This window comes from Lacerta agilis, chromosome 1 (genome assembly GCF_009819535.1).
Source record: "Lacerta agilis isolate rLacAgi1 chromosome 1, rLacAgi1.pri, whole genome shotgun sequence".
Lineage (NCBI taxonomy): Eukaryota > Metazoa > Chordata > Lepidosauria > Squamata > Lacertidae > Lacerta > Lacerta agilis.
In genome coordinates, this window is record NC_046312.1 from 55233488 (window position 1) to 55260885 (window position 27398).

The 27398-nt window shown below is 40.5% G+C and overlaps 1 protein-coding gene across 2 annotated transcripts in view; it reads right to left on the minus strand.

The window, feature by feature from the left end:
- Positions 1-27041, minus strand: part of EHF (ETS homologous factor) — a 45282-nt gene extending 18241 nt beyond the window's left edge. Inside the window, exons 1-2 of one of the 2 annotated variants that reach the window (XM_033149866.1) lie at positions 26724-27041; positions 1329-1428 (exon numbers count right to left, since the gene is read on the minus strand). In XM_033149866.1, coding sequence (XP_033005757.1) covers positions 1329-1425 — 97 coding nt within the window. In that variant the 5' untranslated portion in view covers positions 1426-1428; positions 26724-27041. Of the gene's footprint in view, positions 1-1328; positions 1429-16085; positions 16220-26723 lie in introns of those variants that run through there. The other variant, XM_033149875.1, reaches the window with a different exon arrangement.
- Positions 27042-27398: the final 357 nt, after the last annotated feature.

The window sequence follows — 27398 nt, forward strand, 5'->3', positions numbered from 1 at the left end:
TCACGAAGAGTCAGACACGACTAAACAACTAAACAAGAATTGTATGGTGAATTGTCAGAAGAAAACTGACTAATAGTTACCGGTACGTTATGTGAGCAGGTTTTAGGGTAGTGTTGGGAGCTAGTGGTTAGAGTGTCAGACTAAGTCCTGTTGGTCATGGTTCAAATGCCCATTTTGCCATGAAACTCACTGGGTGTGACCTTGGGCCAGTCACTGCCTCTTATCCTAACCTACCTCACAGGGTTGTTGTGGGGATTAAATAAAAAGAGGGAGAATCATGTACCGGGTATGTTACCTTGAGTTCCTTGGAGAAAAAGGTGGGATATAAATGCAATAAATAAATGGATTATTTAGATTTAAGGAAAACGTTTTAAAAAATTAGATCTACATGGATTCACAGCCTGAATATATTTCTATATACAGAAATCAGGGTATATCTTGCACAAATAAACTTCCTGTAAAAGTGTATACCATCAACAGCAGACTCAATGGAAACTGCTATCTCCAATAAACACCTGAATATATTTCTACATACAGAAATTAGGGGCTTTTAGTCTAATTGCTTAGCATTTAATGACAGAAAGGCTTTAATGAGTCTGTCCTACATACGTGACCTATTTGAAAGCAAGTCTAGTGTATATTTCATCCAAGTGCCAAATGAAGAGGTTTATCTCACGCCAAATAACTTCTGGCCATAGGTGGCATCCTGAGTTTCAGTGCCAACAACCACCACACAATGTTAACTAAAACAGTCAGAATTGGAATGGAGAATTTCAAGTTGTAGAAATGATCTCTCCTGATGTCATGGCTTGATTAGAACGTGGTGTTTATTGGGGAGCAGTATGCATCATGGCTGCTGTTGACGGTACACACCTTTGCAGGAAATTTATATTATATTATTACATTACATTATATTATATTATAGTTATTCTGTTCATTTACTCTGTTGTTTTTAATTGATGGATTTTTATCATTTACTTACTGTTTTCTGGTTTTTAATTTCTAAGCCACTTAGAGATTCCCCCCCACACACAAAATGTTGTGATATATAGAGTATAATCATCATCATCTTCCAAATAAATAGCAGGAATAAATAGGGTATAATAAATTACCATGAAATATAAATTGCATTGGTTACACTGCATTCCATTTTGGTAGCATGGAATTTTCTAGTTTTTTTTTTAAGGAATACAGTAAAATTGTAATGCAAACAATAATATTGCAGTAAAGTAGACTGGATAGTTTTTTTCCTAAGCGGAATAAGGGCAAGATAAAGGTTTACAACTGCCAAGTCGATTCACAGATGACCACAGGTGAATTCTTCCTACCATGACATGTGGGGTATCCATCTGTCCAGGACGGCTGCTCGTGGAGAAGACTTGTGACTGAATTAAGACTCATTCTGCCGGTTCCTTCTAAAATCATGGTCTGCAAATGAACCAAACAGCTGACTTAGCTCAAACTTCTTGCTCCACAAATACCAATAATATCCCATCAAAAGCAAACAATGGTAAACGCCACAGCCCAGGTTAGGAACAAGTTGCCACAACCCCTTTCTGGCTGAAATAAAACTTCCTACTGGCAAAACATTGCTGTGCCTGATTTTCATATGCATGAATCAAGTTTCTACAGCCACCCATCCATAAAAGAATAAGCTGTAATAAAGAAGGAAGCAGAATTAAATAAACAAAAAAAGACAGCAACCTACCTTTACTTACTCCCATTTGAAAGACATTAAGGGGGAGAAAGAAAGAAAGAAAGAAAGAAAGAAAGAAAGAAAGAAAGAAAGCAAGCTGAATTTTACTACTGAGTAGTAAAATGTACTTAGTGCTATTTGACTCTCCAAAATCTGAGTTTAAAAGGTTTATATACTAAAACCATATTTTTCCTCAAATTAAGCACATGCTCCCTAAATTTGGATTGCTCCCTAAATTTGTGCAATAATTTCTTGATAACATTAAAACATTGGAACCAAGGGCCATAAGTAAGTTTTGAACAGCTCTTTTATAAAAGTGTTTTAAAATTTATTTTCAGTCATATATGCAGACATCTGGAATAAACAACATTTATATTATATCAACATAAAATGCGGGCTTCTACTCATTGGTAAAGATTAACCTTGATTAATAAATAGCCAACTAGACAGAAAGGTGGACCAAAGATAAGCAGAAAGACAATGTAAGAAAGTGTTCCAAATGTTATCAAAATGTTTTACCTTGCTATGATTAATAAACACTATTTGCTCTCAGACTGCTAACACACACAAAACAGAAATGTAATGTTGTATATTTAGAGAGACATTTGATGTCAAGTATTACAAGACTTTTTAAAAACGGAAAAGCCTGATTTAACAATAACGTGTGTGCATCTTCTCAATCCCAGACTCTAGGAAATACTTCAAAGATTCTTTGCATAAAAGGCATGCTTTCCATGGATACAACCCTGTGAATTATACTATAATCTATGAAAAACCTCCAGGCTTAACAACAGCTCCGTAACATATGAATTAAAATAGCACTGGGAGCCACACAGCACCAACCAACATTTACTATCCACTGCCAAATTCTTCTGCCAGAGTCTCATGGGAATACTAAATGCAATCATTCACTGGATCAGTCTAACAATACAGTATTTCAAAATGACATTGAAATAGATCTTAAGGCTTTCACCATTGATTCATATGAACTGTTAAACTAGCATCTGTTTCCCAAGTTTCCTTCAGGGAATCTAGAGATGGTTCTAAACAAGCTTTCAGTGCTTAATATAATTACTGGTCTCTTTCTTAAAATTTGTACAACTGGTCAAGAGTATTGTGGAGTTTTACTAACAAACACCCTTTGCGTTGGAAGGGGAAGGGTAATTTGGAGCCCTGATAGCTTCCACTCAAGATCTACCAGCCACCAACCTGGCATAGAGCTTCTCCTTCTGCCCAAACCTGTGGGTGGGTGTGCCACTGTTGACAGGCTGTATAAAGCCCCCAAAACAGTGCTTTTGCGGGGCAGGGAAATGGTGGGCCAGAACCAACTCAGGGTCCATTGGATCCTGAACCAGCCATACTGTTGTCACATGACAATACTGGTCCTGATCCAGTCCCAAACACTGCACCAGTTCCAGGTTGGTGCAGCAATCTGTGTCCCCCCCCACCTTCTGCCCTGCCCACCATGCACAGCAGGGATGCAGATGTGATGGTAGTCCCATCCCTCTGTAAGGCCGCCTCCCTAGGCTGTGTTTTACTACCTCCAAAACCAGACCAGGGCCAAACTGAAAGCAAAAATCCAGTTTGAAACCCACAACATTGTTTTGACAATGTCACATTGACCTTCCTTCTTTGTATCTTTCCCTCCCTACTTTCTTGTCTTTTAGCTCGTAAGCCTGAAGCCAGGGCCTGTCTCTCATTATTATTTTTTGATTAATGTGAATTTCTGGGAAATGATAGTTGCCTGAAAATGGGACTAGAAATATAACCAACCAACTTGTTTCACAGCTAATGGCCCCAATCCAACCAATGTTAGTCATGGAACTACAGTATATTGTAACTAACACTCCAGTCCAAACCCTGGCTCAACAGCCCTCCTGATCCTACCAAGGAGTGTGGTGGAGTCTCCTTCTTTGGAGGTCTTTAAGCAGAGGCTTGACAGCCATCTGTCAGGAATGCTTTGATGGTGTTTCCTGCTTGGCAGGGGATTGGATTGGATGGCCCTTGTGGTCTCTTCCAACTCTATGATTCTATGATTCTATGATCCTGCCAGGTGGGGCAGCTCGCTGCAGTTCCTTTGAAAGTTATTGGAAATAGCTATAGACACAGAAGGCAAAGCCCGGCAAGAAGTTGCATAAGAATTGTTGATCACTAATATCTTCACATGCATCAGGAAGATTTCGGGCATTGCATGGCAGGACAGAGTCTCAAACAAAGATGTGCTTCCCCAAGGACACATTCCCAGCACATTCGCACTCCTGTCTTGGCAACTTCTAGCTGACTTGGTCACATCCACCGAATACAGGTTGTGCGTCCATAGCAGTGACCAGAGGAGGAATGGCTGCTGGATGGAGCACAGAGAGAAGAAACACCATGGTGCGTCTGCAGCAGCACAACTGGACACCTTCATCTGACCCAGCTGCAACCAAACACGTCTCTCCTGAATTGGTCTCTACAGCCACAGCGGGCACTTTAACTCTAACAGATTAACCTCACCCCCCCCCCCACAAAGGCACACTCCTTCACTGTGTCCCAAGATAGATGGATGCCCACATCCCATGAAGACCTGTCATAAAAATTTCTACTTTTTAGAGTCCTCTGAATCTTTGCCAGTAGCCATAATATTTCAATCAGCATCTTAGACTACAACAATGCCCCTTAGCATTGTGCTATCCTATATTCATATTACCAGGCAACTTTCGATACCTTGTTGTTAACATATGAAGACATCAACAACTCAGAACCAAGTTACCCGAAAGACCACTTTCCTCTGTACAGACCGGTAAGATCACTTAGATCATCTGGTGAAGTTGTATTTGTGGTACCGCACCCTACAGAACATTATAGTGTGGGGACCTAAAAACAGGCATTTCTGCTGTTGCCCTTGTTCTGTGGGATACTGGGATAGACTTCCCTCTGCCATACACGAAGCAGCAAAAATCAGTTGCTTTAGATGTCTTGTAAAGACTTATCTTTTTCTCCAGGCTTTCCCTGACCCATAAGATTGGACCCTGATTTTTGTCTATTAATCCCCTTAATCTGCCTTATTTGCATTTATGTTTTTATACTGGTTTACTGATTGTAGGCAGTATCTTTGTTTTTCATGGACTTTTTTTTCGTATTGTACATAGTGTACACACTCAGAGATTTTAAGATTATGAAGCAGTTTAGAAATGCATTGAAATAAATAAGTAATCCATAAGAAATATGAATAAATTTCTCAGGAAATACACACACACACACACACACACACACACACACACACCAGTCCAACAGAAATTTCAGAATTCATAGGCTTAAGACTATTTAAACTTACCCAGAAATGTTGTTCTGCTGAATGTTCTCCCCAAGGAAACACACCTGGCACTACCACCATCATTCTAGGCACAAGGCTAAGACCTTTTCTTTACTCAGGTAATGAAGATGGTGGTTCTTGTCTTTTGTTAGAGTGGGTAAGACCTGTGATTATTATGTTACTGGAGGAGCATTTTAGATAGTTTGGGCTGGATTCAACTAACCCGGTGCATTAGTGCAAATCAGTGCAAAGACTCCTACTAGTGCAACAGGGTTTTCATCCTCTCCTTCCACCCTGTGTGCTATCTATGACTCCCACAGGACAACCACCAGAACAGCATGCAGGGGAAGAGAGGGGAATTCATTCTGTTTGGCACTGACAGAACAGTCCAATTACAGCCATGTTGAGTTCCACCCTTTGTTGTTGTTCAGTCGTTCAGTCGTGTCCGACTCTTCTTGACCCCATGGACCAGAGCACGCCAGGCACACCTATCCTCCACTGCCTCTCGCAGTTTGGCCAAACTCATGTTAGTAGCTTCGAGAACACTGTCCAACCATCTCATCCTCTGTCGTCCCCTTATCCACCCTTAGTATTATAGATTGTTTTCCATTTTCAGATTTTCATTGTTTATATATGTTTAATTTACCCTGTTAACAAATGATGGCAATGATGATGATGGATGGTACATTTGAAATCAATTACTCCTGTTTTGATTAGTGGCAATTTGGATCGTCTTGCCACATCAGGACATGTATAATACCAAAACATTGGGAATGTTATGTAGGGAACAATACTATCACAGTCCGGGGAGCGTACAAGGTTAACTCGTTCAACAATAGCAGTTTAGCTGTGATGGCCAAACTGTTCTGATTTGGGTCCTTGCACCACCAATTCCTGGTTTTAGAACAGAGAAGTTTGTGGGCTACCAATGCTCTAATTTATGTTCCGACTTTGAAAGGTGGATTATATCACCCTTGTGCAGGTATTTTAGCCATTTGCTGGTTTACACGCCACTTTGAAAACTGGTCAGAATATCTTTTAGGGACTTGGGCATGCCCAGTAGTAATTTTTAATCTCCCTCCTACCCAATGTTGAACAAAAGATCACCCTACCAAAATAACCCCAACAGATGAAGATACAACATAGGGAGAAATTCAATGATCCATCACCACAAGCATTTCTGTTTTTCAGACAGAGCAATCTCCCCGCTCCTTCCTCCATGCTGTTCTGGGGTTCTCCCAAACATCCAGAGCAAATTTATGTGTCAGGGACAGGGGAAGCCCTGTTGCACTAGTGGGAGTCCTTGCACTGGCTTCCACAAGCACGTTGGGGTAGTTGAATTAATAAGGGCCTGGGTGAATAAAAATGGACTGCAAGAAGATCAAACCTATCCATTCTCAAAGAAATCAGCCCTGAGTGCTCACTAGAAGGACAGATCCTGAAGTTGAGGCTCCAGTACTTTGGCCACCTCATGAGAAGAGAAGACTCCCTAGAAAAGACCCTGATGTTGGGAAAGATGGAGGGCACAAGGAGAAGGGGAAGACAGAGGATGAGATGGTTGGACAGTGTTCTCGAAGCTACTAACATGAGTTTGGCCAAACTGCAAGAGGCAGTGAAGGATAGGCGTGCCTGGCGTGCTCTGGTCCATGGGGTCATGAAGAGTCGGACACGACTGAATGACTGAACGGCAACAAGAATAAAAATGTATTAGCCTTACATGGTTTGGCAGCATTGCAGGCCTGGCACCCCCCACCATGGTCTGGTCTGGCTTCTGGTCGCTGGAGCTGCCCAGCCAGCTGAACATTCACCTCACTGACCAGGAATTGGATCCAAGCCTGCCTTCAGATTGGCCAATGGCAGGCAGGCTTGTATGCAGGGCTTCCCTAGGGTGCCAGCCTTCCCTCAGGTTCACTCTCGGAGCATTCATGATAGCCTGCCCTGGCCCCGGCGCTCAGTTCTTCTTAGTTGAACCTAGCCCTGAGTCATTTAGTTTTAGAAAATGTTAAGGAATAAGTGGTCTACAATATTTTCTTTTAATAAACTGTATGTTTAAATTATGTAAATATATTTTTCACGCCTTTGTAGTATTTTATGTCACAGCCTGAAAATCTGGAATGGCTCGTGAACTCTAATTTGTTTTTGAAGGATTTAATATGCATTTCTTAATTAAGATATGCATATATGTGGCATTATGTTGACTGATCAACATATATGCATCATAAGGTGATCTGTAATTTTAATTATTTATGTATGTTTTTCATCATAAATGAACAATTGCTAATGAGGAAGCTCACTGAATTCAGATCCTAAATTTTAATATTTTGCTGAGAGCTGAGGAAGGATTGGCAATGCTTTTGGAGGAGATTGCAGCTTGTATTGTATGCATTCTATCTGACAGGATTTGAGGCAATTACAAGATTGTTTTGTACTAGACTGAAGAATGAAGTATCCAAAAGAGGTAATGTTGCAATGTTGGGTAACCTCAATTATTCTCACATTGACTGGTCATGACAAAGAGGTAAAATTTCTAGATTCTCTAAATGGCTGCCCTAGAACATTTGTCAATTACTGTATTGCTAAAGATAAAATAACAAAGCACATAGAAGGACAAGCCTTGCTGAAGCAGAGCTAACATGTCTTCTGCCTATCTGAGTTTTCTGAGAGTGTCAACAAGCATATAGATAGAGGTGATCAGTTTAAATAGTGCACTTGGACTTTCAAAAAGCTTCTAATAAGGTACCTCACCAGATACTCCTGAGTAAGCTTAACAATTATGGACTAAGAAAAGTGATCCTCTCGTGGATCAGTAATGGAAAGTTCTCCTGATGGGTGATGTGGAAAGTGCCCCAAAGATGTGTATTTGGACTTGCACTTTTTCCTTTTGTTAATAATGCAAACAAGCGTAAAGTGATGCATGTTGGAGCAAAAACTCTTAATTTCACATATATGCCTGTGAGATTTGAACTGGCTACCAGGAGCAAGATCTTGAGGAAGATTTTTTCTTATGCTATTGGAGTGGTGGTACCTTAATGTCATAAAAATTTGAGCAGGTAAAAAAAAATGATAAATTGTGCTTGGAGAAAGTACTGTATGTGTTCTGCAATATGACAACTGTGTTAGGCTTACAACTACCATTACTTGGGTTCACTGAATGCCACTCAACTCGGCTTACTCAACTCTAATTTCCCACTTTTCCAGAGAAATAAATTGAGTGACTTTTCCCATCAAACTGGAGAGTTCACAGAGGCCACTTTCTGGTGGCCCATCATTATTGAAAACAGACAAATCCAACCTATTCAGCCACATGCTGCTGGGATTACAATAAAGAAAGTAAATACATTCCAAACTTCAAATGTAATCCAACCTTAATAAATATAATCATATTAGAATATTTATTCATCAACAATGGATTCTGGAACAAAATGTAACTAGATTGCTCCCGGACTCACATGGGACCAAGATATAAAACACAAAGGACATGATCCTTCCCCTGAGGCACAGCACCTGCATGTGGCTTAGTCATAAGGCACCACAGAGTCCTGCAACCCCACCCGCCAACTCTTGGCACCTTTGTTCAAGCAATGATGCACAAGACCATTATGGCAGGTAGGAGCTCTGTGCGCACTTTGCCTTCCCATGCAGCCTCTCTTCTCTCATCCTGTGAAGCATTGTGATGACGGCACAAGACACAACTACACACACACACACACACACACACACACAAAAACCTCATTGCAAGGAGGGCACAAGTCATTGGCAGCTCTATGGCCCATGGTGAAGAAATGGAAGATGGATTGTGGTTGGCAAGAGATAGGAAGGTTATGAATTAATAAAAAGCAAACGGGGTTAGTGATGTTCAGAGAAGGAACGCGTGGAGAAACAAGTGAATGCCGACTATAGAGCAGTAGGACAAAAGAGGGAGCTTGAAGCACAGAGTGCTCTGAGAATGAGTTTCAGTAGCAATCCAGAGAAGGGGTACAGAATATGAGCAGGTCCCTATCAATCCACATCACTGTTCTAAAATATAACACTTTGTTCCATATGAAAAGATTAGCATCTTTGATGGCAGCAGTAACTAACCTGCTGTTATTATTGCGAGAACCTTTTAAAAGCCCCTAAACTTACATGGAATGGATATAAAATCCAATGACTTGGATCCTAATTTCAGTCAGCAGACTTCCTGCCTCTCTCTCCCCACTCCAGTCACCCATGCCTTCCCAAAAGCCATTCCTGATGGCTAGTGTACCCTCCATAATGGCATGGGATATGGTGTAGTGGGCTGTAGAGGAAAGAGGAAATCAGCAAAAAAATCAGGGTAACCCTAAGCTACTCATGCATTGCCACCTTAGTTTATAATTATAAGGAAAGAAACAAACTACCAGAATCATTTCTTTAGGTAAAGCACAGATGAGGCTGGCATTCGTTCCAGTGGCTAGTAGCTGGTGGCCAGTAGCTTAGATTATGTTTTAAAAGGATGGCACATGTATGGATGAAAGATTGATCATGAATTGCATTAAGTTTGGCCTGCTAAGTAAATACCTTCATTGATAATGATGCTGTAGGTAGCTATTTCCCAAATAAGTAAGCTTCTCTTCCTGTCAGAAGAAGAAGAAGTGTTTGGATTTGATATCCCGCTTTATCACTACCCGAAGGAGTCTCAAAGCGGCTAATATTCTCCTTTCCCTTCCTCCCCACAACAAACACTCTGTGAGGTGAGTGGGGCTGAGAGACTTCAGAGAAGTGTGACTAGCCCAAGGTCACCCAGCAGCTGCATGTGGAGGAGTGGAGACACGAACCCGGTTCACCAGATTACAAGTCTACCACTCTTAACCACTACACCACACTGTCAGTCTTACATTTATATGAATCTACCCCAAAGATGTCTCTACCTCATAACACAGGTGAGCAAATATCCCTCTAGACTGGTTGGTTAGCCTAAAATATATATAGAATGCTGCTATTTCCTGTAAGTGTCCCAACATGACCAATGGTCAGGGATGATGGGAGCTGTCATCCAACAACATCTGGATGACATCATACTCAGTACACTGGATTGTACATGTTCTGGATTGTACATAGTTATTCATTTTGATTAAAATTCTTGTGGCATAGGAAAACGTCGAAAGTATCTACTGTTTCCACATATGGTTTCCCATTAATCCAATGGGCCCATTCTGTGGTAGGGTAAGTCTGAAGCCTGTCCATAGCTATCTTCAGTTTAGATTTGCTTAGCACTTAGCTGTTATAAGTGCCAGCTCAAAAACACGGATTCCTGCTTGTGCAAGTGATCTACTCAAATGAGCAGGGTAGTATCAGATAACAATACTCAAAAAAATCCTAGTGCCAAATTAGACACTGTGCAATTGCATGGATGATTTTCAAAAGTAAAAAAAAAGGCGTGTTTGTGCTGAAAAACCGGGGGGGGGGGCTTTCATCATTTGTCACTGCTTTGGTCCAAATTTCCCTCTCACATTGGGGAAAAAATCCCAGTAGTGGGAGTGGAAGGTTTCATTCCAGTTCAAATAGCAGCTGCTAGTCATGTAAATATTTATACATATTGGCATTTTGGTAGAATGAATATCTTCTTTGTCTTTGTTACGAATGTTCACGCTAGTTTTATATATTCTGGAAGGCATTTTCATGATGAAGGAGAGCACTGTCTAGCTTAATAGCTTAAAAGGGCAACCCAAATGATCAAGGACTGGAGGAAAGGTTACAGCATTTGAGGCTTTTTGGCTCGGGGGGGGGGGGGTGGCGGCGGCGGCAAGAGGGGACATGATAAAGGTGCATAAAATTATGCACACTTCTCCTCTCATATTATTAGCACCCAGTGTTTGCCAACAAAACTTAATGAGGAAAACTTAAGGATAGACAAAAGGGATTGCTTCATGTAATGCCTAGTTGAATTATGAGATTTGCTGCCACAAATTGTAGTAAAGGCCACCAGCTTGATTGACTTTAGAAGATTAGACAAAATCATGGAGGATAAGGCTGATGATAGGTTGTATTCAAAGGTGGTTTTCCTGAGCAAAGAAAGGGCACCTGGTTTTGATTGATCTCTCCTACCCAATGGCAGCTTCTGTGTGTCCTGCCCCCAAGAGCGTCTCCTGTGAGTTGGAGAACCCTCTGGAACAGCATGGAATATGGCACAGAGCAGTGCATTTGGGAAATACAGGGTGCCTTGCCTTAAGCATTTCCACAAGCACAAATTCACCACGAGATATGGGATGGGTGAAGATGTCCGTTTTGGTTTCTTTCACTTTCCCAGTCTTAAGTTCGGTTTTCAACACATTGGTTTGCAAATTTTTTTGGGGGGGGGGAGCAATCAGCGTTTTAGTGCAAATTTCTCCCAACATACACAATTTGTAATGCAATTTTTGAATTTTATTTTCTCTGACATATACATTTACACCGTATTTTTCGCTCCATAGGACGCACTGGACCATAGGGCGCACCTCATTTTTAGAGGAGGAAACAAGAAAAAAAATTTTTTCCCTGGTTTTCCTCCTCTAAAAGCCCTGGGGTTGTGTGTGTGTGTGTGTGTGTGTGTGTGTGTGTGTTTGGAGGATCAGCTAAACGTTTTGCAGCTTTTTTGCAAAGGGAAAAGCCCTGGCTTTTTTGAGGACCAGCTAAAAGTTTTGCAGCTGTTTTTGCAAAGGCAAAAGGCCTTTTTTTAAAAGGATCAGCTAAAGGTTTTGCAGCTTTTTTTTGCAAAGGGGGAAAAGCAAAGCTCCTTTTGCAAAGGGGGAAAAGCAAAGAGGAAAACCCCCGTTTTTATGGGGTTTAACTCACATTTCTGAAAAATCTTATGGGAGCTGTTTCTACTGTTTCCAGTCAGATAATCTAATCAGCCAGTCACATGTCCTGGGGAAACAAACAACCTCCCTCTGCAGCACATTCAACAAAGGAGGGCGGGGCTGAAAGGGAGCCGGGACTCCTATCTCTCTCCCGATCTATTGCTGATCAGCTGCTGAGCGGGGTCCTTTCAACACTCCCTTTCCTCTTTGTAAAATAAAAAGCACAATCTGCTTTTGGCCCCTGGGCAATTCAGCTCCAGGGACCACCATTCGCTCCATAAGACGCACAGATATTTTCCCTTACTTTTTAGGAGGAAAAAAGTGCATCTTATGGAGCAAAAAATACGGTATTTACACTTTAAGCTAGCATGTGCATCTCTTGAACTGTAGTGAAAAATGGGGACAATGGCAAAGTTCGAAGCATTGCGTTTCAGTTTGTGTATTGTTTCACAAAGTGCAAATTTGGCAAGTTCGCGTTCAGATGGGAACTGAATCCGGTTTCTCCCCCACCTCTACACCGGATACGACCCAAAGTGTACTAATTGTGATGGCTATATATCACCTGCAGGATCAGAGGCAGGGAAGTGACTGTGGGAGAGCGCTGGTGCTCTCGTCCCCTACTTTGGGGCACAGAAGTCCAGTTTGATGCAGCAGGGCTCTTGTTATGTTCTTGTGCTTGCAAATGCAGCATGCTCCTTCTAAAGCAAAGAGTCTGGCATTCCAGAAGCAGACTGCAATACAATGCCTTATTCTAGAAGGGTGTTGACTTAAAGAGTGTGCTGGCTAGATGTTTGCTCATTTTCTATAAATATTATTTAAGATCAAGAAAGCAATATAAGATTCTGCTGCTGCGGTTCCAACAACATATGAAAAGAAATCGAGGGCAGCTTGACATGTGCAGTTTCGGGCAGTGTCAAGTCAGTGCACGCATGAAGGCGTCAGCCATCGCTACCTCCAGATCCCATATAAGTAGAAATCAAACCAGCACCTTCAAGAAATGTGCTGCTAAAAATGACTGCGGTTAGCCCTTTTGCACATGCACTTGTCTGAGTAGTAAGCAGAATGCCACCCTGAAGAAACAAAACCTTAAAATGATAAGATTGGGTGACCCAAAAGACATTGGCCAAGCCTGAGTTCTATTGAAATCAATGGGACCTAAGTTAGTTATGGCCACCTTGTCCCACTGATTTCAACAGGATTAAAGTGTGAATAAAGTTTTGTTGTTGTTTATTAAATTTGTATACTGCCCTTCATCCAAAGATCCCAGGGTGCTTCACAACATAAAAATACAAAGTGAGAATACAAAATACATAATAAAAACAAAACAAAACCAGTAATAAAGGACCCCTGACAGTTAAGTCCAGCCGCAGACGACTCTGGGGTTGCAGCACTCATCTCGCTTTACAGGCTGAGGGAGCCGGTGTTTGTCCACAGATAATTTTTCTGGGTCATGTGGCCAGCATGCCTGAGCCGCTTCTGGTACAACCGAACACCGAAACCAGAGCAGCGCATGGAAACGCCGTTTACCTTCCCACCAAAGCGGTACCTATTTATCTACTTGCACTTTTGGGCGTGCTTTCAAACTGCTAGGTTGGCAGCAGCTCACCCCGTCACGGGGATTTGAACCGCTGACCTTCTGATTGGCAAGCCCTAGGCTCTGTGGTTTAGACCACAGCACCACCTGCATCCCAAAACCAATAACACACCTTCCCAAAAGCACATTTAAAGGGCATAGAAAGTTAATCAGCTGAAGCCAAAGACCTGGTTAAAAGGAAATGTTTTCGCCTGTCCCGAAGGAAATCTCCCTGGGGAGAGCATTTCACAAACAGGGAGCCACCACAGAAAAGGTCCGTTCTCATGTTGCCACCCTCCTGATCTCTCATGGAGCAGGCACACAAAGGAAGTTCCTCTGGCCCCAACCGCAGATGTGTCAAACCTGTGGTGCTCACAACAACAACAAAAGGAAAAGGTATATATGCTCATCAGCTCAAGGAAGAAGCCTCTCCCCACCCCCTCCCAATGCTTCTTCTCCAACGCCACTGCAGAAAATAGCTCCCACAGTGCTTGCTTTAAATTAGACTAGATTCAATACAATGGAGCATTTATATGTCAAAAGACTGGAAACAGGTTGTCAAGGTAAAATTCACCGTAAACAGAGACGTTAATTCAGTTGTTGGCATGGCTCTCTGTTATCTTCTCAGTGCCTTCCAAAGGGTATTAACCCTACCTTTTGGCAGCATGGTTATTTATTATACTGTATTATTTTTTGCACCTGCTGCTTAGCTCTGATAACAGCTCACACCACGCTTTGATTTGCTGGGCTATTTGGAAAGAAAAAATAAAAGGCCCCTGTAACCTGAGCTGGTTTGATGAGAGCACTTTTCCACAGAGTTTTCCTGAGTATATGGCTTTCTGCTGTCATGTGTGAATATCCCATTGCTTCCAACATGCAGAGTCCAACTGGAGGAGGAACGGTCTCCCAAGATGAGATGTGGCATTGTTCTTTTCCATTAACCAGAACCCAAGCAGCACACGGCAAATGCCCAGCTATAAGCAAGTGTGCAGATTGTGAAGGAAGTGTGAGCAAGCTTTCCCCTCCCTATCCTTTGCTGTACTACCCTTGAATGACAATACCACGAGCAAATGCATGAAAGGGAAGTGATGAAAGGGGAAGTCATTGTGGGACAAATGACTTCTCAAGCTCTGTGTAATTTCAGGATCATGGTACAATAGGTATATGCAAATAATGGCTGAGGAAAATAAGACAGTCCAACCAGCAAGCCATTGAAATGTTTTTTTATATGGATCTCTATGTAGCTAACAGCAAGTACTGAAAAAGAAAGCAACGTAAAGCAGGGAACTAAAATTGTTTCATGTTGAGGTCAACAGTTGGAACTATCACTTATGCCTTACCCAAAATTGTGGGTAATGCAAAAATAACACTAATAATAAATGCAAAGACAAAACTGCTCTAGTCGTCTTTGCATTTATTAGTAGTATTATTTTTGCATTTATTTTTGCATTTATATCCCACCTTCCCTTCAAGGAGTTCAAGGTCGTGCGCACATTTCCTCTCCACCCCATTTTACCTTCACAATAACCCTGTGAGGTAGATGAGGCTGAATTAATCCTTCAGGGAAGAGGAGAATGGTGATAACCATTTTAGCATGGTAAAGGATGTGTAACTAACTTGTCACCCATTGGCACACATGCCAGGGTGACACGGCTTCAGTTTGTTCATTCTGTATATAAGCATCCCTTGCTGTTGATATTTCAGTCAATATTCCCAGTCATTCAACAGAGAGTTGTTGGTGGGAAGGGGCCAAGTCTGATGAACAAGTCCAAAGTCAGAATAAACCATTTAGAGGAGCAGACTGCATTGAAAAAATGCTAAATTAAATATACTCCAAAACTGCGCGCGCGCACACACGCACACACTTTATATTCTCCACAACCAAATGCATCCTCAAATAGGAAGGTAAATCCTTCATTTACTCATCTCTGTTTGTAATCATGTGGTCAGGAAGCTAGAATCAGAACAAGCTCCAGGTGATGAGGCAACAGATTGTCAAAGAGCCCCCTCAAGCTCCATCTTCAACACACACCTAGAACAGCAGTGGGGTGCCATTTTCCCCAAGCCATGCCCACCCACCATCTGCTGTCAGGTAATGGACAGGTGGGAGGCGCCATCCACCTGTAAAAATGGCCTGCTGGGGAGCTCTGGATTTGGTCTGCTGGGCTGAGAAGGCTCCCTAGAACATATGAATAAAGAAGAAAATGGAGAGTGGACTGGATTCAACTGTTAGCAGAAGCCAGCACAAGAACTCTTGCTAATGCAATGGTGATTCTCCCTGTCTTCTGCCCCTGTGTGCCCCTCCAAACCTATTTTGGAGGGTTGGGAGGACCCCCCTAGAAAAGTGCCTTGGGGGGTTAGAGGAGAGTTTGTTCCATAGAGCAAGCAGAAATGGTTGCACTGATAGAATGATCTCCTTGGTTCTATGTTAAATTCCACCCCATGTTTTCTCTTAACACTACGTAACCACAGCCAGGACAACTGGCTTCCAGGGCAAAGTCTGAAGTCAATTATTCATAGCTACATACCTGCATTTTCCACAAATACATTTGTGCTCAAAGTGATTTACTGGAGAAAATGATTTACTGGAAATAAGCAGTCTACAATAATTGCACATGATTATAACGCACGACAGAAGTTGTATTATCACTGCAGCATAACACAAAACAACTCAATAATTAGCAGTTCATCTAAAATGCAACAAAAAGCGAGCCTAAAGCTTACCAACAGGTCAAGTGACAACAGGGAGCTTCACGTCCCAACTAGATCCAAAGCAGGCCCCGCCAACTCCAACAACAACAAAAAGAATATTTATACCTAGACACAACAGGCAAGAGAAAAACACCAGCTCTCTCAGGAACGCTCCTAGGGCCAAAGGGTGGGGCAAGCCAGGAGGAAACAGCCACCGCCAGATGGCAAGCATGGAGTCAGTCATTCTTTCCTCCTCCCTATGAGCACCAACACCTGTCTTTCCAAATACTAAAGTACTAGTGCTACTGGCAACTCTACGTGCATTCAAATCCCAGGATGACAATGCAGCAAAAAATTTTTTAAAGGCCAGGAAACGCCAGCAGCTGATCTAGACATCATATCCCAGATTCCTACTGTAAGTGTGTTTATGTCAGAGATAACCGACCGCATGTACAAAGTGGAAGTGAAGATAGCAGCAGTGCTTCTGTCTGGGCTCCTGTCTGGGCTCCAGCAGGTGCCTGGTTGCCAAAATGTACTCTATGCACATTTTCAGTACATAGAACAAATTCTTCTAGGGTAGCAAGCTCTGTCTCTAGCATATGCTCTGGTGTGCATTCATTCTGCGTGTGTTAAATGCCCCAAATGTAGGAGCCACAACTTTGCACTATTGGCAAGATTCTCTTGCCAAGCAAGATAGTAAACTATGACAAAATCCAGCCAAAAAATAATTAAAAGATGGTCATATTGTTGGAAGGAAATTACTTAAGACTGGTGGTGAATTTTTGCATTCCAATGAATGGTTAATGTAACATTGTCTCCCAACTACTGGGATATACATATATATATTTATTATATTTATATTTTGTGCTTCCCAAATAGAGTTCAGAGCAGTATTTAACAGTAACCCTGTAAGATAAATTAAGTAGAAAGACAGTGGTTGTCCTCTTCAGTGTTGGATTGCTTAAGCCCCACTGAATATGTACTGGATTGTAGCCTTAGTGATTTGTCTGAGGCCACCCAGAGGGCTTCATAGCTAAACAGAGTTTTCCATGTTACTATGCTGTTTCAGGTTACTAGTGAACAGAAGTGGTTTTGCAAAAAACAAATTCCATCTTACACCATTGCATCAAGATTCCTTATATGCAAGAGGGGGCTGGATGAGGCCACTGGACTGAAAGCCCCCTGCATTCCCCACTACACAATCTAATAAACTGGTGCATCTATTTTACTGGCTTGAACTGGTGTACAGAATTTTAGGAAACCTAGTTCTGAAAACTAGGGGTTGCTAACAGAATGCTGAGGGTGTCATCAAACAACACCAGACAACTCTAAAATCCACAGTGCACATGCACTCTCTAACTACTACACTTACTTTTAAATACTCAGATTATTTATTGGTTTATCTCAGAAATTATGCCTCATCAATTTGATTTCGGTCAAACTGGCCCTCAAGCTGATTTACAAGCAACAAAAGATACAAGATACATAAAGGTAAAGGGACCCCTGACCATTAGGTCCAGTCGTATCCGACTCTGGGGTTGCGGTGCTCATCTCGCTTTATTGGTCGAGGGAGCCGGCATACAGCTTCCGGGTCATGTGGCCAGCATGACAAAGCCACTTCTGGCGAACCAGAGCAGCGCACAGAAATGCCGTTTACCTTCCCACTGGAGCAGTACCTATTTATCTACTTGCACTTTTGACATGCTTTCGAACTGCTAGGTGGGCAGGAGCTGGGACCGAGCAACAGGAGCTCACCCCATCGTGGGGATTCGAACCGCCATCCTTCTGATCAGCAAGCCCTAGGCTCTGTGGTTTAACCCACAGTGCCATAGATACATATAAAATACATAGATAAATATAAAATAATTGAGAGTGTGTATGTGTTAGTAGAGTATAGGCTTGCAGCAAAATGAAAATATATTTACAATTTACCCAAAGGTTGTGTTTCAAATTAACTGAAAAACTGTCAGCCTAGATTATTGAGGGAGGGAACTTCAGAACACTATTGCCACACTTAGAAAGACCCTGCCCCTTCATAAGTACTTTGAGGGATGTTTTCACTATAGCTATGCCAAATAATAGTAAATATTATAAATGTTACAAAGATTCGTTCCTGTGAAGAAAGGTTCAAACACCTGAACTTTGCATTCAAATGCCAGGGAGACTGCTAATATTTCCTATCTCCATACACTCAGATGCTTGTATTTCTCAAAGTTTTCTGAAGTTGCACCACAGAGATGAACCAACAGAATTCTGAATCATTTATATGGAATTGTGTAATAATAATTGTACGTTTTGGTCAAACCCATTATAAAAAAAGAGACAATTATGTTGGGTACATAGGATTTTCTAACCACAACATCTTGGCTGATTTTTACACGGTCTTCAGATGACATGAGAGAGCAATTATACCATATTATAAATTAGTCACTCACCCAAACTCAGTTTTATATCAAAGCTGATTTAGGACTCATGCAAATTCAGGGTTGCATCTAACAACAAAAAGGCAGGTTTTACATATAGCTGAATCACTTAAAGAATCATCATATTAATCTTTCCTGGTTGTATCTTTGGCTAAGAACCTAAGAAAACAAAGGACACAAAACTAGGAACCTGAGCATGTAGGAATGTTGTGACAAGATTTGTTCTCTTCTGGAGAAGAAATTTTCCAAAGCAGAGACTACCATATTTTCATCCTGCCCCACCCCCTGTCTTTTCCTGTGCCTGCTGAGAAACCAGGTTAATTCAGATACCAGCAAGTATTGTGGCCTTTCTCTTTTATTTCCCCAAGTCATTGTGACTGCCCCACATCTTAGGGAATGAAAGGTATGCATTTTATTCCATCTTTTCCTATTCAGAAAAGGACCAAAATGTTAGTTGCTAGTATTCATGCTGGTCTGTAGGAAGAAAACCTCTGGAGAGTGCATCATCTTTCCTGTTCCGTGTTCTTTTGAATTTCCATGTGCTGCAGCTGTAATAGAATCTGAGGGTGCCTTCTGGCTTCATGATTCAGGAATCATGGTGTCAACATTGATTTTTGCTAATAAAACTCCTTTGCTCTAATCTTTTTTATTACTACAGTACAGATAAAGTACTAGCTAGAACCTTCCTCAAGTAACAAAAGTTGAATATTTTCATTAGGATTTCCTTAATTCTTACTAACGTCTTTCTATTTTAATTTGTTGGAAGCCACCCAGAGTGGCTAGGGCAACCTAGTCAGATGGGTGACTAATAATAATAATAATAATAATAATAATAATAATGCTATATGGAGCATCACCACACCAGCACTTTGCTCAGGATTTCAGAATGAGGCATTTGTTTTGAGCAATAGCCTCAGCAGTACGCAGAAAAGTCAAGACAATGTTTCAAGTGAAGCCCTAGACAGCTCCATGAGGCGCTTAGGCTGGAGACTACATGGATGACATCTAATGATGTCCACCTGCTTGCACAATGGAAATCCATATGTGCAAAGGGATTTCTGGGTACCCTTATCCCCCCTGCATGCCTTCACGGTCAGCTGCAGAGAGTCCTCCAATACTCCAGAAGAAAAGAGAACAGAGAAGCTCTGCTAGATCTTACCCCAAAAGAGCAGATCTGAAGTGTTTCAGCAGCAGCCATCACCATAACTGTGTATATGTGAAGTTGGTATCACTCGTTTTACTCCTTCGTTACTTTTCCTCCAAGAAGCTTGGAAGAAACCACACAGCATTTTCGCCTTATCCCTTATAGTCCCTTTTGAGACTATATCTGATAGTTTTATAAACATATAGTTGATAGACTTTGAAAGCTTCTTGATCTTTGAATTTAGAATTGCACTCCTGCCATCACATTAAAGTAGATCATTATCACTCATCATCTGTTCCAAATGAGGAAATAAATGCATATTTATTTTAAATTAGGAATCCAGTAGTTGCGTCCAATGGAAAATGGCTCTTTTTTATATAAAACAGGATAGTTAATTACTCCATTGGTTGACAAGCCATGTTTCCAACTACACTTCCTGTTTAATGCCCCTGTAACCTAAGCATGTTGCATTCTACATATAGTTTGGGGTTTAATTATGAAATAATGTCACAACAATACAGTAGTAATATATTATAATACTAAAGAAGTCTGAATTTTATTTGTCCAAGTTACATCACCTTTACCTAGATTCTGTTGATAGCTGTTCATTTTTATTTAACTATGTCTTTGCAGGACTAATTGCAAATCATTTGTGTCTCATTCCAAAACATTTGGGCAATCAGAAGTTCTGGAAAATAGGTATCTATCTCCATAGGACTGTAGCGACATGATAAAGTGAGATAACAAGAAACTAGGAAGGTGATTTATCTTCTTTCTTCTTCGGCGATCACTCATAGCCGAGTAAGATTGTCTTCCATGAACACAGTCCAAGTCAGACTAAGTTAGTCTTAATATTGTCTACATCAACCAGCATAATCTCTTGGAGATTCAGACAGGAGTCTGAGTTGTGACCCATCCCCTATATAAATTAATTTATTAACAGGAGCTCTGGGTAAATTGTTTTCTTACCCAGGTTCAGATAGTTGTGTACTATGGCTTTTAAAGTAGAGCACCCGAATTGAGCAGAAAAGTTTCATTTCAGTGCAACATTACCCACTGTATAAAAAATATCCAACTTCTTGATACTGAAGTTGAAGCAAATGCTTCAGGAGACAGAGTCCACAGATGAGCAGATTCTGATGTAGATCTTTATTCACCCATGAGGCAAAAGCAAGGCAACCACCTCAGGCAGCAGGATCCACCAGGGCAGCAGATCCAGTTGTCAATCTTTCTTCCCCACTTGTTCCTGTTGTAGATATTCCTTGACCCCTTCTTCACTGGCAGGAAAGGGGATGCCATTTTGGAGTCCACTTGAGGTGCCAAAATGCCTTGGGTGGGCCCTAGTCTGTTTGTACTTGAGTTCATTGAAATCAATAGGTTACCAACTTTGCATAGGATTGCAGCTTTAATTGCATTTCTTCTACTCACACAGCATGCCCTAGAAGACACATCAGCTCACAACTATCCAGTCTAGAAGAGGCCGTCACATTATTTTTCCTTTGCCCATCTTTGAAGGCACCTTGCAATTATATGTTTCCCATGGCTGACACATTAACAGATGGTACTCTTCCACTTGAGAACATTAATGTGGTCCTTCAGATGCCACCCTCTTGCCTGCAGGATATCAAAGAGGAAAAATTCTAACCCCACCCAGACACAAAGGAGTATTTGTACTAATGCTTTGAGGATGCTGACTGAGCCCATTTCATAGTTGCAGTCAAATGAGAAAGTTTTGCATAGGGAATGAAATGTGTGGCCCTTAATTTGGAGTGGGGTATTTGGGATTTCACAAGCTAAAATGAGGGTACAACTGACATTTTTTGAAATATTGTTGCAATCAAGCAAATATATCCAGACATGATTAAAGTCCGTACAACAGAGCTCTAAATTAGGTTATATCCATACATGCAGTGAATGAACTATACTTTTAAAAGTATTATCTTCAGCAACGAAGCTGTTATTATCACTGTTGACATTTACTGTATGATGTCAACTTCTATGTATCTAATTTGCTTAATGGTGTTTACTTTGTGCCTTTAAAGGCTGACCAAATAACACAATTATTTGGAGTTATATATGCTTTCTGAGAGCTAGAAATACAATTAATCTTACAATAACATTTATTTATATGTGCCTTGATCTAGGGACCTGTGTGGCTTTCCTTGATCATTTAGAGAAGGCAGCTAAATGTTTGCAAAGAAAATTTAACATGGAGCTGACCAGTCAATTGGAATTAATAGGGAAACTCACCTAGTCATGTTTTTGTATGTCCATCAGATCACATATGTCCACAAGACATCACAAATGAAAGCACTCATGGAAATTACCTAATTAATTCCCTAGTTTAAACATTTTTTTTTTTAAAAAAAGTTGTTGTTGTTCAGTCATTCTGTCATGTCCGACTCTTCGTGACCCCATGGACCAGAGCACGCCAGGCACGTCAACTTTTTAACCATTTCTTAAAATACCCGGTACTTTTCTACAACATGAGTTAAAAATCTTTTTTTAAAAAATGAAATCCAGCTTTCCAAGAGTTTTCCCTGACACAGTTGCTCTTTAGTACTTCAGGGACTTTATATCGATTGGCAATATATCTTTATTGAAACTCTAGGCATTATTGCTTGAAAGACAAAAAGTAGTGTTCCTTCCCAATATGGTATCTTAAGCACAACACAGCTCAGAGTTCCTTAGTTCATGGTGACATTTTCTTTCTTTCTTTCTTTCTTTCTTTCTTTCTTTCTTTCTTTCAAAAAATATTTTTAACCATTACCATAAATCATTTTCGAATTAATTAATAAAACCTCCAAATCAAGGAAAGCAAAGAATATGGTTTAACGTCACCACCAAAAAGAGATGAAAAATGCTCATTTCTCAACCAATTTGTTCTCAATCACATTATCTTTTGCTCATACATACTGTGTTATTGCTGTATCCCATATTCTTAACAACACCAACAAAACTTTATAATGTTGAGGAGCAGATAGTTTCACCACCCCTCCGCAGTCAGGAGGTTGGTGGCCATTCACACATCATCCACATATCCTTCAAAACAATTCAAAATAATATTTATTGGTTTTCTCAGTATTTCATATCCAGCAATGTAGCCCAAAATTTGCCTCCAATAACCTTGATTTTTTTTCTATATCCTCTATATCCTGTACAAATAATATGCACCACATCTCCAACAATAGTCATGGGACAGCTAATATACGTGTTTCGGTTTATAGGGAATCAGGCACCATGGGTGAAGTCTTGAAATAGTTATGTTTCAAATTCATTGCTATCACTACTTTACAAATTCTGTCCCCTGTCCGCTGGTGCACACACACACACACACACACACACACACACACACATTTGCAGAGGTCAGCAGAGTAGTCAGCTTAATGCAGGAGAGAAAACAAGCAGAAGCAAGCAGAGATATGGCCCCCGGAAAGAGTGGGAGCCATTTCTGCTGCTAAATTTACAGACCCCAGAAAATAGGTCAGAAAATAAGCTATATTTAATTTACAAGTGTGTAAGTCTTTTCAAGATTTATGCCAGTATTATTTTTTGTGATAAAAATTATTTCAGAATTTTACACATTTTAGAGTAGTGCTAAGTTTCCTGCAATATCATCATTTGCTGGGCTTTTTTCCAGTTGGAACTCACTGGAACTCAGTTCCGGCACCTCTCAGGTGGATGCTATTGCCATTATAAGAGAACAAGGGGTGAGCTCCAGCACCTCTTTTTCTAGAAAAACAGTTCTGATCATTTGGTATTATAATACATGCATCACAACATTTCTTTATTGAAATACGTGTGTGTTTTTAAAATGTATGCTACAAGTGCCCCTTTGCAAGACATAAAAGTGCCCTTTCGAATTTACCTCCTTTCCCTCATGAAAATTGATCCTTAAAAATATCCCATGCTTCCAAGCTTAGGCAGCTTGGTCTTCAATGGCCTCTACCCATGCTGCATTAAAACCTAGCTTTGTACAATTATGTCACATTTGTTTCCAAAGGTCTTAAGATCATGACTGTACGCAAGAGCAATCCTAAGAGTGCATACCAAAAAATCCCCCTGAGATCACTTGGCTTTACTTTATAGGTTGCAGCCTAAAGTCCTTTTATTTCACCCTCTCCTCAAAAACAGACAAGTTCAGTTCACAAGGCCTGGTGTTGCATCTGGATTTGGAAAAGCCAAATTCAAGTTCTTGCTCAGCTATGAAAATGACTGAGTGATCTCAAGTGTCGCTATCTCAACATAACTTAGCCTCCCTACCTGTAGTACTTGGGAAACGGGGAAGAATTGCAATAACCATTTAAAAAGCAGACATAATACCAAACGTATCAGAAGTGACTGAAAGCTTGCTAATCTGTGGCCTTCGTTCCAGGTTTTGATGAACCTGAGGAAAAAGTAAATTCCAAAGCTGCGGAGCAGTTGCCTAGAGAAGACCTCTCTGCATACCCCCACTTGACAACATCTACACACACAAACACACACCCCCAGTGGCTTGGGAACGGCTTCTCCATGGTGTGAATTCTCAGTGCTTGAGCGAAAATTGCAATTATGCAGGCAGGGTAAATCATGTAGGCCTTTACCACCCCATAAGCCCCTTTCTCCAGCAATTCTGGTTTCTGGGAGTGAGTGGGTTGGATACCATAACAATCAGCTGACTGGAATGTATTTCTCCTTGCTGGAGACAAGTTAGATTTCATAGATGTCTCCTTAGACTCCTGTCTCTAGTTGTTCAGAATCTGACTTTTAAACAAATACTATTAGAAAAGTCCACAGTGTTCTGATGATTATATTTTGTAGTAGAATGTCCCTATTTTCTGAGGACTGTTGGAGGGTATGTTATGCTTATTTTCTCTGATGGTGCATGAACATTGGGCATATTGGGGAACTGTGTTTTCCAGGATTAATAGACCATATGTCACAGCAACTTTTCATACATAATGTGATCTCCTATTTCCTTGTAATCCCTTTCTTTGCTTTTTTGTTCACAGTACTCCATCAGTCTTCCTTTGTGATCAATTTAAGACTTTGCGGGGACTAACCGTGTGTCTGTGCAATACTACTTAACAAATGTGTCAACTGTATCATAAAGAAGGTTGTTGGTTTTGTGCAATTATGTTGAAATTCTAAACTAACTGACAATTTTCAGTGAAAACACTCCCCCCCCTTTTAATAAAAAATGACTGTTTATCCAAGTGAAAATAAAATGGGGGAACCAGTTATGCTACCCTGAGATTCAAAGAAGGATGGGAAAGAAAGAAAGAAAGAAAGAAAGAAAGATAGAAAGAAAGAGAAAGAAAGAAAGAAAGAAAGAAAGAAAGAAAGAAGCCTGTGGTTTAGCTTGTAAACAGTGCCTTACAGTGCAATTCCATGCATGTTTATTTGGAAGTAAAACTGTTCAGTGAAGCTTAAGCCTTTGTAAATATGTTTAGGATTACAACCTTATTTTAGTTTACTCCACCGTCCTATTAATTAATTCAGAAATTAACCTCACTAAGGCTTACTTCTAGATAAGTGTTCACACAATCACAGCCAAATTTGCATTTGCTGCTGGTCAAAAGAAGAACAAAAAGAAAATGGGAAATAGAACATCTTCTATTGGATAAAAAAGAGTGACTAACTACTTCAGTTTTAAGCTTTGTTTTCCACTTTGTATCTGCACACATTGTGTTTTTGTGTGTTTTTTTTTAAAATGCATATCACAGCTGAAGCTATTTTACTCCTTTGCATTTATGTTCTATAACAAGAAGCCTGCATGCCTTTCATTATACCACTTGACATAAAACACTTCTTAACCACCAGCACCATTGATAAGAATGCAACTGTGGTTAATAAAAGGAAGGGGTTAAGTTAAAATATTGGCCAGTTAGTTATATCTGAATTTTATGTACTCAGGTTTTCTCTTTGGTACACCAAACAGTGTATTCTAGATTAATCAAGCATTAAAAAAAAAACCTGCACGTATATGACTGAGGAGTTATTGAACAAGTTAAAGTGCCTATTCAGCATACATAATATGTACCTCAATTTGTGCAGCTTGCCATTACAGAATTGCAAGTAGAAAATAATATTTTAAATAGCACTACCATCGTTGATTCATGGTTATTCAAACTAAATGTCAATGAAAGCCGATGGAAAGGAACACACCAATACAGCCAGATTAAAATTCTGAAGGTCATAACTTTGTTTATACGCTATTCTTATATTCAGAAACTCAAAGAATGTTAACCTATTACTTACTATAAGAGCATGGATTCAACATGGTGACCTGCCACTGAAGAAGTGGAATTTGGCTTAAGAAATTAATAATAACTGTGAAACCTTGTGTAAATTTGTTGTCGATCAACACAGCACAGGAGTGAGACAATTTCATGATACGAAATTATTAGTAGCCCTGGTTATAATGGCAATTGGGTGATAGGGAACAATCTGGAAATTGGACCCAGAAGCCCAATTGAAACAGATCAGTGGTTTTGTGAGAACATTACAAAGTCTCCTTCACCAGACAGGCAATCAATATATTTGCAGACGATCAGCAACAATATTATATTCAGCAGGCCTGATTACAATATCCATACTTCAATGCAAACCCACAAATATAATTTGAAACACTTGAGAAATTAGGAGCAACTCAGTATTCAGAAGCTGGCATGCCCACAATTGGAGTGCCCGGTACTAAATTAACATATACTTGAAAACATATAGAATGTTACTAAATCAGGACTAATAGCACAATAATCACTGTAACTAAAGGTAGGAGATATTAGTAGTAGCAGCAGCAGCACTAGTAGAACAACTTTAAACAAAAACAAAATGCCCAGTGTATTGCTGGTTGAGCCAATGAATCCTGCACGTAATTAGGATATTTTAAACCCATTTATTTTAATGGGATTTGAGCTGCCCGTGCGTAGCCAAAATCTCTTAATGAGAGCTTTTCAACGCCCTTTGATCAAAACATTTTAGTTGCATTTTTCAAGGGAAGGTTGGAACATCATCGTTATGCCAGAGATTAGTTCATACTTGTGCACCTCTAGATTTTATCCCTAGTGGCAGGGTTATTTGTTTAAAATGAGCTGAGCAGCACGCCGAGTTCAAAGCCCTTACCTCATTTAGCTGCTGGTTCTGTTGGGGAAATCCTTTAGCTGCAGCAGTGAAAAGACTGATCAGATGTTATACCAGATGTTAGGTACACATAGGTGGCAGGCTATCACTTCAAAAAACCTCACAGCAGTGAAGGCAGGTGCTTGTGATATTAATTTTAAAACATATTTTAGAATGTTTAGCTGGCCAATTGTGGAATTCCTTAGGTCACTTCCTGTTATTCTGATTGGATCGTCTAAAATAAAACTTAAAAAAAAACCCCACAGGGATTGCAAACATTTGCATACAGCCAGCCAACTCACACCTTCCCGCACAAACAAAACAAGTCTAACCAGGTTACACTTCTGTCCCAAGAACAAAAGAGAAAGAGCCCTGTTCATGGATGAGGCATTGGTGTGTGTGTGTGTGTGTGTGTGTGTGTGTGTGTGTTTAAGACGATCCCATTTATTTTATTTTATTTTTGCTAAGGACAAGTTATTCCAGGCAGTTAATATAACTTCAAGAAAGAAAAGCAAACTCCAGAAACGTGGCCATCATTTCTGACAGCTGAAACCAGGCTGGGGGTGGGTAGGGGAAATAACCAGAAAACGAACAGTATGGAATAGATTTGCATTAACTGCAAGCTCAAGCAAATGTTCCAACACTGACGGATTATCTTTCTCCTCCCTGGTGTTCACT